General features: G+C 48.9%; 1 protein-coding gene across 1 annotated transcript in view; it reads right to left on the bottom strand.

The window, feature by feature from the left end:
* Positions 1–12,728, bottom strand: part of ADGRA3 (adhesion G protein-coupled receptor A3) — a 66,646-nt gene that overhangs the window by 33,207 nt on the left and 20,711 nt on the right. Inside the window, exons 3-4 of the mRNA XM_040419030.1 lie at positions 2,711–2,782; positions 1,611–1,682 (exon numbers count right to left, since the gene is read on the bottom strand). Of these exons, the coding sequence (XP_040274964.1) occupies positions 1,611–1,682; positions 2,711–2,782 (144 nt within the window). The remainder of the gene's footprint in view (positions 1–1,610; positions 1,683–2,710; positions 2,783–12,728) is intronic.

The raw sequence follows: 12,728 nt of genomic DNA, 5'->3' as shown, positions 1-12,728 counted from the left end.
CGGTTACCATGGCAGCCAGGATGCTACTGAAGCCGTCCATGGCTGCCATGTAAGCTGCCTGCTGCCGTGTGCAAAACGCACAGGGCAGCAGGGACAGTGTGAAATGCTATTCACCCTAATACCCCCTAATCACCCCCTTTCCCAATTTTACATATAAAAGATATAAATACAAAAAAAATATTACGTATCACCATGTCCGAAAAAGTCTGAACTATTAAAAGATTTTAAAATATCTCCCATGTGGTGAACGCCAAAAAAAAAAAAACACGAGATTTGCCTTTTTTGTTACCTTGTCCCCTCCAAAAAAAGGATAGGACTGTTCTATTATGGGCTGAACATTCCATAAAATGCAGAATGCAGGCGCAGCACTCCAGACATGGAGTCTGCGCAGCAGAGCAGATAATGGGAGTATGCACAGCCGTCAAGATGGGAGGAGGGGGTTGGGGGGTTTTACAGTAACCATTTTGAACGATGTAAATACGAGAGGCCATCGCTCCTGTTTAAAGGAGCAGCAGCCCCAGCCAAAAACAGCCCAAAAGAAAGACAGGGATGGAACAGAAGCTGGCACAGAATACATCACAAAGTGGTCAGCCCCTTTAAAGACTCTGCTAGGAGGAAGCAAAGTCCTTTGTGGCCTCACTCCTAGCAAATGGACTATTTTCTTTTTCCTAAAAAGTACTTGTCTGCTAATCCATGATTCACGGCAGGACCATGTCAATAGTAAGCATATTTGGCCGACTGCCCGGGAAACATCAGCGCCTAGGAATGATCTGTAACCGCAGTGGAGAACTCTGACAACTGCAGATTGCTGTGCATCCAACTTTCCAGACAAAAATCACTGAATGTTCAGCCATTAAAAAAAATGAGGACAAATTAAAGGGGTTCTCCAAGGCTTTGCTAAATCAAGCCGGGAGCTGTATACAATTAGTCCAGTCTGTCCACTGCCACTGCTCTGGTCCCTGCGGCGATGACCTGCATTGGTCACCTGACAGCTGCAGCCAATCACTGGACTCTGATTGGCTGAAGCAGTCATGTGACCAACGGAGGCCTGGAAGGGATCGGAGAAGCAGCATTTTAAAACTTTTTTTTTTATATATATAATTTACAAAGCCCTCTTCTCACTGCCTAGTTTTACAAAATCTTGGAGAACCCCTTTAAAGAGTAAAAATGACTGATGAGTATACGTTGGGGAACGTTCACATCTGCGGCATGCCTGATCCAGCACCAACTGCAACAGTTTGTGTCCGGCATTTATGTTGGAAAGGGGTCAGACCACATGCAGACCCTGGCGTTCCGACCGTGAACGATAGAATCTGGCAATGCCAGATCCGGTGAAATACGGCGGATACTTCGGAGACTTTGGGGGAGATTTATCAAACCGGTGTAAAGTAGAACTGGCTTAGTTGCCCATAGCAGCCAATCAGATTCCACCTTTCATTTTCCAAAGGAGCTCCCCCCTTTGTTTGCATCTAATTATTTTTTGTTTTGGCGGTGCACACCGATTATCGGAGGAGGATGTATTCTTTAAAAATACCAAACTATATAATTTCACAAATCTATTGTTTTAAATTTACTTTATATGGCAGTTCATCCTTATCACATATACTTACAATTTAACCAGGTTGGGGACTCCCTTAAATATGTCAGCATTAAGGCATCCAATCCTATTATTGGCCAGATCTCTGAAAAAAAAGACCAGTGATGAATTATTACAGATCCGCTATAACCAGTATACAGTCTGCTTTCTTCCTCCACTAAACGCTTGTGAAACCACTAGATTCCTTCAAGTTCATATCTATAGGTTCCTATCTTTTAGGCTATGTCCAGAACATGGCTGCCATCTTGAAAGCCGCCATACTGAATTATGGGAACATTTTTCCAATGGGAAGGGGGGCATGTAGCAGGCCAAAAGATTTTCTCAGAAATCAATTACTGTAATCAGATATGCAATCTCTCTTTTGGTTCACAAGTTTTCAACACAGAAAGTTCAAAGTTCTGTGTTCAGCACCAGGGGCAGCAGGCTGAAGACATCAAATAGCTGTGCATCACAGGGAACGTCCCCAGTTGTTGTTGAAACTATCTGTGTTGATAACTTTTGAACCACAAGAGATATCGCAAATCTCTCTCAATTAATAATTTATCTATCTCCCTACCTACCTGTCGGCCCCGTAACCTACCTACCTATCGGCCCCGTAACCTACCTATCGGCCCCATAACCTACCTACCTATCGGCCCCATAACCTACCTATCCATCCATCCGTGTATCTAAAAGACATAAAACCTGGACCACTGTCATGGCCTCTTCGATCACCAGATACTACACATACTACATATTACCAAATCTATACAGAAACTATGTGAACATTTTATTTCATTTGCAAACGGAGACCACGACTGATTGCTAGAAAGAAGGAGCTGAACGGAGGAGACTTGTGTATCTCCAAGCCAGGCCGATTGTAGAATACATCGCACAGTAATGGAAGTGAATGAATTCTAACGCTCTTTACAATTACATTGATTTCAATGTCAATGCCTCCACTTTACACATTTTAGCACCCTAGACAGGTGCACATAAGGGTCCCATTCAACCTTGAGAAATGTAAATCTCCAAGTTTAGGATTGAATGGCAGACCCTTCTCTTTCTAGTGACTGGTGGGGGTCTCCCCTCATGGATCTCGGATTCATTTCTATATACTGTAGGGTTACTTACAGCCGTTTAAGAGATGAAAGTCCCCAGAAGGCACCGGGTTCAATTGTGCTGATCAGGTTATTCCGAAGATCCCTGTAATCAGATGAGAATACAGATCAGACACCGCATAGATTTTCCTTTCACAAATAACAGAACATGCAGAGCGTTATAACCATGTATCCGGGCGATCGGATCCTCTGTGCATAGTGAATAAGCCATGGATTTGCCTATATCGCCGACAGTTAACCCCTTGAGCACGAAGCCCGTATTGGCCCTAAAATCACAGCCAAATCCCATGTGTCACCTTTTAAAAGAGGTAGTAATACCTCACAGAATAGTTAAGAAACATTTGTTGCCATCATTTTTTGAACGTACTTTTATTTTTCAGGGACCTTAGAGGTCTTACAAGTTTAGCAGAAATGTCCTCACACTTTCAAGGAAAGCTTCCATTTTTTAGGGAGCAATTCGGCTCAAAGGGCCTATATAAAAGAACCCACCCCCTCCCGCATAAATCACCCAAACTTTAAAAACTATACCTCTCAGTGTTCAAAACAGCATTCAGAAAGTTAGTTTACCCTTTAGTCAGGGACACCGGTGACTTATTGACTAAGCTAGAGGGTATAGAGATTGAAGAAAATTGGTTCCTGGCATCAGTGGAGGTTGAGGCCCTTTACTCATCAATACCTTATGAGGTGGGCATCTCGGCAGTGAGACATTTCCTGAGAGCCAGGGGCCAACAATCCTCGAGTCATAACGACTTCATTGTTGAACTGTTACAGTTTGTACTGACAAGGAATTGTTTTCTTTTTGATGGTCCCTCCTTCCACCAGCTCAGGGGCACTGCGATGGGCAGTTCTAGTCCGTCGTCGTATGCAAATTTGCTCCTGGGCTGGTGGGAGGAGACCATCGTTTTTGGGGGCCCCCCTACACCAGGTCTTACCTGTTATGGTCACGCTTCATTGATGACATTTTTGTCATCTGGAGCGGTACCGACAGGGAATTTAGGGAGTTTGTGGATTGTTTAAATGTAAATCGAGAAGAATTGTTTACCTTTTTAGACATTTGCATCCAGAAAGGAACAACAGGACAGATAGAGACCAGTATGTACCGTAAGCCAACATCAACCAATTCCCTGTTGAGACGGGAAAGTAACCACCCAGGACCACTTAAACGGGGTATTCCCACCGGGCAATATTTGTGCCTTAGACGTAATTGCTCGGAAGAAAGAGAATTCATTAAATCAGGCAGGTGATTTACGGAGGAGATTTCAGGAACGTGGATACCCGGACGGGGTCCTATGTACGGCATTTCAGAGGGCTCGGGGTCAGGAGCGTACTGAGTTATTACACCCAACCAACCGTCCAAAGAAAGAAATCACAGATATTATCAGAGTGATAGGTACTTTCGATACTGCCTCCACTCAGGTCCGCAGTACCATCTCCAGACACTGGGAGACATTGTTAATGGATCCAGATCTAGGGTATGCCTTGAACTCCTATCCATCCATCACCTATAGGAGGGGCAGAAACCTGAGGGATCGCCTGGTGCATAGCCACTTCACTAGCATACGAAGCCCAAGAACTGGCCTTGAGAACCCGGTAAAGGGAGGCTACAGATGTGGCAACTGCAGTTTCTGTGACTATGTACAGACAGGTAAATCCTTTGTCAAGAAAGATAGTGGATACCACCATTTTTATCAATTGCCGTCCCACGGGAGTCATCTACTTGATCACCTGTGATTGTGGAACACAATACGTAGGCAAAACAAGGAGAGAGCTTCGCCTTCGCATTGGGGAACATCTAAATGACGTACGAAATAAAAGGGATACCTCGGTTGCAAGGCACATTAATGAATGCCATCAGAGTCGGGTGAACGTGCTCAAATTTAAAGGAATCAAACTAGTCACCAGGTCACCCAGAGGAGGTGATTGGGACAAACGTATCCTGCAGAGGGAGACCTAGTGGATCCACAAATTGAATACCCCGTATCCAAATGGACTTAGGCCTCTTTCACACTGGCGTGTGCACCCCGCAATACACGAGCACAGTCCGTGGGGCAGTCGCAGCGGATCGCGGACCCATTCACTTGAATGGGTCCGCGATCTGGCCTTTCCGAAAAGAGATAGGACATGTTCTATCTTTTTGCGGAACGGAAGACCCCACGGAAGCACTCCGTAGTGCTTCCGTAGGGTTCCGTTCCGCACCATTCCGCATCTCCGGACCCATTTAAGTAAATGGGTCCGCATCCGTGATGCGGAATGCCCACGGCACCAGTGTATTGCGGAACCGCAAATGCGGTCCGTAATACGGCAACGGGCAGCACACGCTAGTGTGAAAGAGGCCTTAATGAACAACTTAATTCTGGCTGCTTTATTTGAGGGCCATGATCATTGGCTCTTGTTTTGTCCTTGGTTTGTAATCATCTTTGTAGGACAGCGTCTACGTTATTCCTGTTTTTTTTATTTTTTTATTCCGGTACTTTGTAATAGGAGATCAGGTGATGATTTATTACATCGGATCATCACTGATTGGCAAAATAATGCATGGACATTTTAGGTTCTGATTTGGCCCGCTGGGCCTTTGTACAGTGGGCGTTTGCCCTAATGCAGGGATGCTCAATCTGCGGCCCTCCAGCTGTTGCAAAACTACAACTCCCAGCATGCCCGAACAGCCTACAGTTATCAGTCTACAGCAGGGCATTGTGGGAGTTGTAGTTTTACAACAGCTGGAGGGCCGCAGGTTAAGCATGCCTGCCCTAATTTTTAGACAATCAACACTCCAATATGAGTAACTGTCTATTCTTGTAGCGATGCGCTGACTGAGCTGCTAGTTACACAGCGCTCTCAGCGCATCATCTAAGCTGCCCCCCCTCAGGTGTCATCCCCAGCTGCAAGTGACGTTCTGATGACGTCACGGGGATTCCCGGCAGGGAGGAAGGGTTCGCGCCTTTTGTGCGCTCTTATTGGCCGAGCAGGGAGACGCAGCAGCTCACACTCCACGTGCTGAAGACGGGCCATACGCAGTCTTCTCTGCTGCTAGTAGATCGTTTGAGTGACCATTAGGGTTTTTTTCTCATATAGCCTTACGCTTGAGTTCACCTCTCCTGGCTTCTACATTATATTCTTAGGTCTATTTAGCCTTTGTTTTTTACATCAGGTATTTTCCCCCGATTTACCTTATTAACAGTGGGGGGCACCTTTAGTATACATCAGTTATAGGTGGTCACCCCCCTCTAGCCCCTAATGAGTCTGGGGCTTTAGTGATTATTGACGAAACGCGCAGGGCTTCTACCTGCTCTAGGGGTCTTGAGTACACTTTTATCCTTAGGCAGGGACATCCAGGGCCTCTAATACTTTAGGGTGAGGTTCCGGACGGGCCGCCCTTGGTTGGGCTATAGGGATTTCTAGGCCTGACCGGGCGTTCTAGGGACAGCGAGTTTGACTAGGACCCTGTCCACGCTGCACGATTCATCACTGGAACTACAAGACGGTATCCATGTGACTCCCAGCTACTGGTAAGACTGTTCCTTGTTGTAAAGTGGTATACTTACCCGATTGGGAAATTGTGTTTATTGCCCATGTGGGTATAACTATGTTCGTCTGGTCACCCATGGCAATGTCATTTGTTTTTCGTGGGCAATGTTTGTTGGTGTGCACACACTCAGCACTTTACGTGATCATTGTTTTCTCTTCTCCTTATAATATTTACTACCTCCGGTCCTTGCTAGTTGTATATATTGTGGTAGTTGGGGAGATACGCTCAACATATTTCTCCCTTTTGGGCATTTTTTGTATTTTACCCTTTAGGCCTATTGCACATGACTGTATGGCTTTTTCAGTGTTTTGCGGTCCGTTTTTCACGGATCCGTTGTTCCGTTTGGTTTCCGTTCCGTTTTTCCATTCTTCCGTATGGCATATACAGTAATTACATAGATAAAATTGGGCTGGGCATAACATTTTCAATAGATGGTCCAGCAAAAAACGGAACGGCAACGGAAGACATACGGATGCATTTCCGTATGTGTTCCTTTTTTTTGCGGACCCATTGACTTGAATGGAGCCACGGAACGTGATTTGCGGGCAATAATAGGACATGTTCTATCTTTAAACAGAATGGAAAAACGGAAACGGAATGCATACGGAGTACATTCCGTTTTTTTTGCGGAACCATTGAAATGAATGGTTCCGTATACGGAACGCAAAAAACGGCAGGTAAACAGGGGGGAAAAAAAACAGTCGTGTCATGGATCTGCAAAAATGCTTCCGTTACCATAATACAACCGCATGCATCCGTCATGAATGGATCCAGTTGTATTATGTCTTCTATAGCCATGACGGATCCGTCTTAAACACCATTGAAAGTCAATGGGGGACGGATCCGTTTTCTATTGTGCCAGAGAAAATGGATCCGTCCCCATTGACTTACATTGTGTGCCAGGACAGATCCGTTTGGCTCAGTTTCGTCACACTGACGCAGCGTTTTGGTGTCCGCCTCCAGAGCGGAATGGTGACTGATCGGAGGCAAACTGATGCATTATGAGCGGATCCTTTTCCATTCAGAATGCATTAGGGCAAAACTGATCTGTTTTGGGCTGCTTGCAGCGTTCGGGTGTCCGCCTGGCCGTGCGGAGGCAAACGGATCCGTCCAGACTTACAATGTAAGTCAATGGGGACGGATCTGTTTGAAGATGACACCATATGGCTCAATTTTCAAACGGATCCGTCCCCCATTGACTTTCAATGTAAAGTCTGGACGGATCCGTTCAGGCTACTTTCACACTTAGATTTTTTTTTTAAACTATAATGCAGACGGATCCGTTCTGAACGGATCCAAACGTCTGCATTATAGGAGCGGATCCATCTGTGCAAACACCAGACAAATCCGCTCTGAACGCAAGTGTGAAAGTAGCCTTATCAGCACCTTGATATGCCACACCTGTGAGGTGGGATGGATTATCTCGGCAAAGGAGAAGTGCTCACTAACACAGATTTAGACAGATTTGTGAACAATATTTGAGAGTAATGGGTCTTTTGTGTATGTAGAAAATGTTTCAGATCTTTGAGTTCAGCTCATGCAAAACGGCAGCAAAACCGAAAGTGTTGTGTTTATATTTTTGTTCAGTGCCGTATACCTGTCAGTTTTACACTGCAAAAGGCAAGGTCTAATCATCTTCTGTAGCTGGCAGACCAGGAGGCCTCCAGCTGCCATTTAAACTATTTGATATACTAATCACATCATGTGGGGGTGGGGCAAAGGGGTTTGACACCAAACATGGAGTCCAGAGCCGATGCCATAAATGCACGGTGTGCTGTGCGAACGTGCTACCTGCAATGCCAAACATTTATGGCATGGTGCAGGAATGGGTTAAAACATTCAGACTTGTTATAAAGTAATGTTCTCTTAATGGCTTACTTATGTTCAAGGCTATGGACCCCTTGGCACAGATTATTTTTTTTTTATTGATCAAAGTTAAGCAAGTTTCTACATAGTGTTCATTAAAATGTACACACCTTTTGCCGGGTCTGTGTAATGTCTCATACAAGTGTTCAGGGATGGCAGATAACACGAGCTGTACAGTATCAGAGGGCAGGTAGGAGAAAAGCACACCAACAGGCAGCCCAATGGGGGTGACAGATCACACAACGTATGTGAATGTAGAAAAAGGACAGCACCCACGGCAGGGGAAGGTAAGGATCACATGCTCCACACCATCAGTCTGTCTTCAGAAGGAGAACTCAGTCTGGGAATGGCGCTGTGCTGACACGAGTGCTAGTGAAGACAGCAGCATGCTGGACACACAGACCTCACATCCAGCGTGTATTACAGGGAGAACACGTCCAAGTCTGAAACTAGGAGCAGCAGATCCAACAACAAATGGAAGTTTTACTGTCTCCATAAGAGTCCATAAACTCTGCCCAGAAACGATATGGATGTGAGCTGGACTGAACGGGTCACTATGTCCAGCACTAAACCATTATCCCCTGTAAGGGCCTGTCATTCCTTACAGCTAAAAATATCCTCTGCTGTACTGGAATGTGAGATAGAACAACCCCCCATTACCAAATGATGGACAGACGGAGGGGAGACATGCTGACAGAGGTCGCAATTACGCCTGTACAAGCGTCTATGGCGCGTGTTCAGGCGATTTTACTCCTTGGAAAAAGTCTAAGGCTTAGACTTTCCCCCCCACATTCATCAGCACAGAGATGCAGCCTGCGCCTGAAATAACCAATAACAAAGCTCCTCACAGCAAAGAGCTTTGTTATTGGTTGGGTATTGGCGAGCTAGAGCGATACAGGTCGGGTCAGCCAGGGAAAGCCGGCGGGAGCTGGAAGGAGGAGGGGCCGGCTCCCGGGGGTGGCTGTACTAAGGAGAGTAGTGTGCGCTGCCCAAGGACCCCGGGAAACATGACAGGGCCGCTGGAGAGCTAAGGAGCCGCGGACTTGCGTGACTGATCTGAGAGAAGACCTCCCCTCTGGCCATGTTATGGCAGTGAAAAGCCCGGCCTGTCAGTCTTCATGTGATTCCCCCCTCCCCCAATCATGGTTCCAGCCAGTCTCCCAGTTCTCTGCTCCCCCCTCCTGTCACCCCACTAGTGACCCTGCTCCCCCTCCTCCTGTCACCCCACTAGTGACCCTGCTCCCCCTCCTCCTGTCACCCCACTAGTGACCCTGCTCCCCCCTCCTCCTGTCACCCCACTAGTGATCCTGCTCCCCCCTCCTCCTGTCACCCCACTAGTGATCCTGCTCCCCCCTCCTCCTGTCACCTCACTAGTGACCCTGCTCCCCCTCCTCCTGTCACCCCACTAGTGATCCTGCTCCCCCCTCCTCCTGTCACCCCACTAGTGACCCTGCTGCCCCCTCCTCCTGTCACCCCACTAGTAACCCTGCTCCTCCCTACTAGTGACCCTGCTCCTCCCTACTAGTGACCCTGCTCCTCCCTACTAGTGACCCTGCTCCTCCCTACTAGTGACCCTGCTTCCCCCTCCTCCTGTCACCCCACTAGTGACCCTGCTCCACCCCCTCCTGTCACCCCACTAGTGACCCTGCTCCACCCCCTCCTGTCACCCAACTAGTGACCCTGCTCCACCCCCTCCTGTCACCCAACTAGTGACCCTGCTCCACCCCCTCCTGTCACCCCACTAGTGACCCTGCTCCTCCCTACTAGTGACCCTGCTCCTCCCTACTAGTGACCCTGCTTCCCCCTCCTCCTGTCACCCCACTAGTGACCCTGCTTTCCCCTCCTCCTGTCACCCCACTAGTGACCCTGCTTCCCCCTCCTCCTGTCACCCCACTAGTGACCCTGCTTCCCCCTCCTCCTGTCACCCCACTAGTGACCCTGCTCCACCCCCTCCTGTCACCCCACTAGTGACCTTGCTTCCCCCTCCTCCTGTCACCCCACTAGTGACCCTGCTCCACCCCCTCCTGTCACTTAACTAGTGACCCTGCTCCACCCCCTCCTGTCACCCCACTAGTGACCCTGCTCCACCCCCTCCTGTCACTTAACTAGTGACCCTGCTCCACCCCCTCCTGTCACCCCACTAGTGACCCTGCTCCACCCCCTCCTGTCACCCCACTAGTGACCCTGCTCCACCCCCTCCTGTCACCCCACTAGTGACCCTGCTCCCCCCTCCTCCTGTCACCCCACTAGTGACCCTGCTCCCCCCTCCTCCTGTCACCCCACTAGTGACCCTGCTCCACCCCCTCCTGTCACCCCACTAGTGACCCTGCTCCACCCCCTCCTGTCACCCCACTAGTGACCCTGCTCCACCCCCTCCTGTCACCCCACTAGTGACCCTGCTCCACCCCCTCCTGTCACCCCACTATTGACCCTGCTCCACCCCCTCCTGTCACCCCACTATTGACCCTGCTCCACCCCCTCCTGTCACCCCACTATTGACCCTGCTCCACCCCCTCCTGTCACCCCACTAGTGACCCTGCTCCCCCTCCTCCTGTCACCCCACTAGTGACCCTGCTCCCCCTCCTCCTGTCACCCCACTAGTGACCCTGCTCCTCCCTACTAGTGACCCTGCTCCTCCCTACTAGTGACCCTGCTTCCCCCTCCTCCTGTCACCCCACTAGTGACCCTGCTCCACCCCCTCCTGTCACCCCACTAGTGACCCTGCTCCACCCCCTCCTGTCACCCCACTAGTGACCCTGCTCCACCCCCTCCTGTCACCCCACTATTGACCCTGCTCCACCCCCTCCTGTCACCCCACTAGTGACCCTGCTCCACCCCCTCCTGTCACCCCACTAGTGACCCTGCTCCACCCCCTCCTGTCACCCCACTAGTGACCCTGCTCCCCCTCCTCCTGTCACCCCACTAGTGACCCTGCTCCCCCTCCTCCTGTCACCCCACTAGTGACCCTGCTCCTCCCTACTAGTGACCCTGCTCCTCCCTACTAGTGACCCTGCTTCCCCCTCCTCCTGTCACCCCACTAGTGACCCTGCTCCACCCCCTCCTGTCACCCAACTAGTGACCCTGCTCCACCCCCTCCTGTCACCCCACTAGTGACCCTGCTCCACCCCCTCCTGTCACCCGACTAGTGACCCTGCTCCCCCTTCTCCTGTCACCTCACTAGTGACCCCGCTCCCCCTCCTCCTGTCACCCCACTAGTGACCCTGCTCCACCCCCTCCTGTCACCCGACTAGTGACCCTGCTCCCCCTTCTCCTGTCACCCCACTAGTGACCCCGCTCCCCCTCCTCCTGTCACCCCACTAGTGACTGACTGGATGCGCTCACAGCCAGGGAGAAGATAACCACTCCCAGGGAAAATACAAGTCTCCTCCTAGTATAACCAAGTCGCCTTATTATAATATAAGGCGCCAAAATATACGGGGCCAACAGCAGACGAACGGTGGGTTCTGTAAAAAAAAAAAAAAGTGCCATGGCATCAGTGGGGGCTACCCTATAAGGTAGGATAATAATTAGACAAGAGCTAGCCTGATGATAGGTCCTCTTTAAGGCCGTGTGCATGAGCTCAAAGTTTTTCTTTTTTTGTTTTAACTTTCTCAGTGTTTCAATTCCTCTCCATTACTACATTTTACATCTCGGTTTCCTGGCCGTGAATGAGAAACTTCTTGCTTAGGCTTCAATCACATCTAGACATACAGTATATTAGGATGGGGCGCTTTGCCGTAACACTTTTTTAATTAAATTCTTTCAGTTCGCAGGAGGGCTGGGGAACACCTACTGCCATTATGCAGAGTGCAGAGTCACACAGGACCAACACCTGGTGTCATGGTGTGGATCATCATTAGCTACCATGGCCGTTACGATCTGGATTTTATGGAAGGAACGCTGACCAGCCTTTGGTATGTCCAGGACATCATGGAACCTGTCCTACTGCTCTTTTTGACTCAGTTAGGTTGATGTTCCTGCCCATGCTACACAATGTGCTCTTCATGGTATCCAGTAGCTCCCCTGGCCTCCTTGATCACTATATATCGGTTTGCCATTGAGAATATCTCGGACTGGATGGGCAACCACCTGGTCTCCTTCAATCCTAGTTTAAAGAGCTTGGAATGACAGATACCACAGGAAAATATCCAGCATCTGTAGGACTGTTACCAAACCAGAGTGGCAGCCGGTACTGCAGCAAGAGGAGATGCCACCCAGTAGTAATGTGACCCTGCCCCAATATACACCCTGCTGCAGAACCCAAAATTAAGGGGGCACCCTGGTCAATCTCAGATCAATCGTATTAAGTTTTTTTCGTGTGTTCTTTTTTCATTTTCCAGTCTATAAAACCCACCCATACTTTGTCACATCTATGATAAAATTAGATGGACACGTTTCCCCAATTCACAGAATTACAATGCTTCAAATACTGTAAATAAAAACATAGGGTGGAGTAAAAGGACTCGTCCACGGACAATCGAGTCACGTGGAGCTATTTTATCAGCTCTGTACATGGCAAAACCGTGCGGCAAGAACAGACTTCTCTAGCTGCGCGAATACGGCAAGTGCATTCAGGGCTTCCAGATCCCAGATCTGTGACCTCCAATTGTCCGTACTAATAGAAATGAAGCAGGTAAGT

This window comes from Bufo bufo, chromosome 2, assembly GCF_905171765.1.
Source record: "Bufo bufo chromosome 2, aBufBuf1.1, whole genome shotgun sequence".
Classification (NCBI taxonomy): domain Eukaryota; kingdom Metazoa; phylum Chordata; class Amphibia; order Anura; family Bufonidae; genus Bufo; species Bufo bufo.
This window is presented reverse-complemented; position numbering and strand designations above follow the sequence as displayed.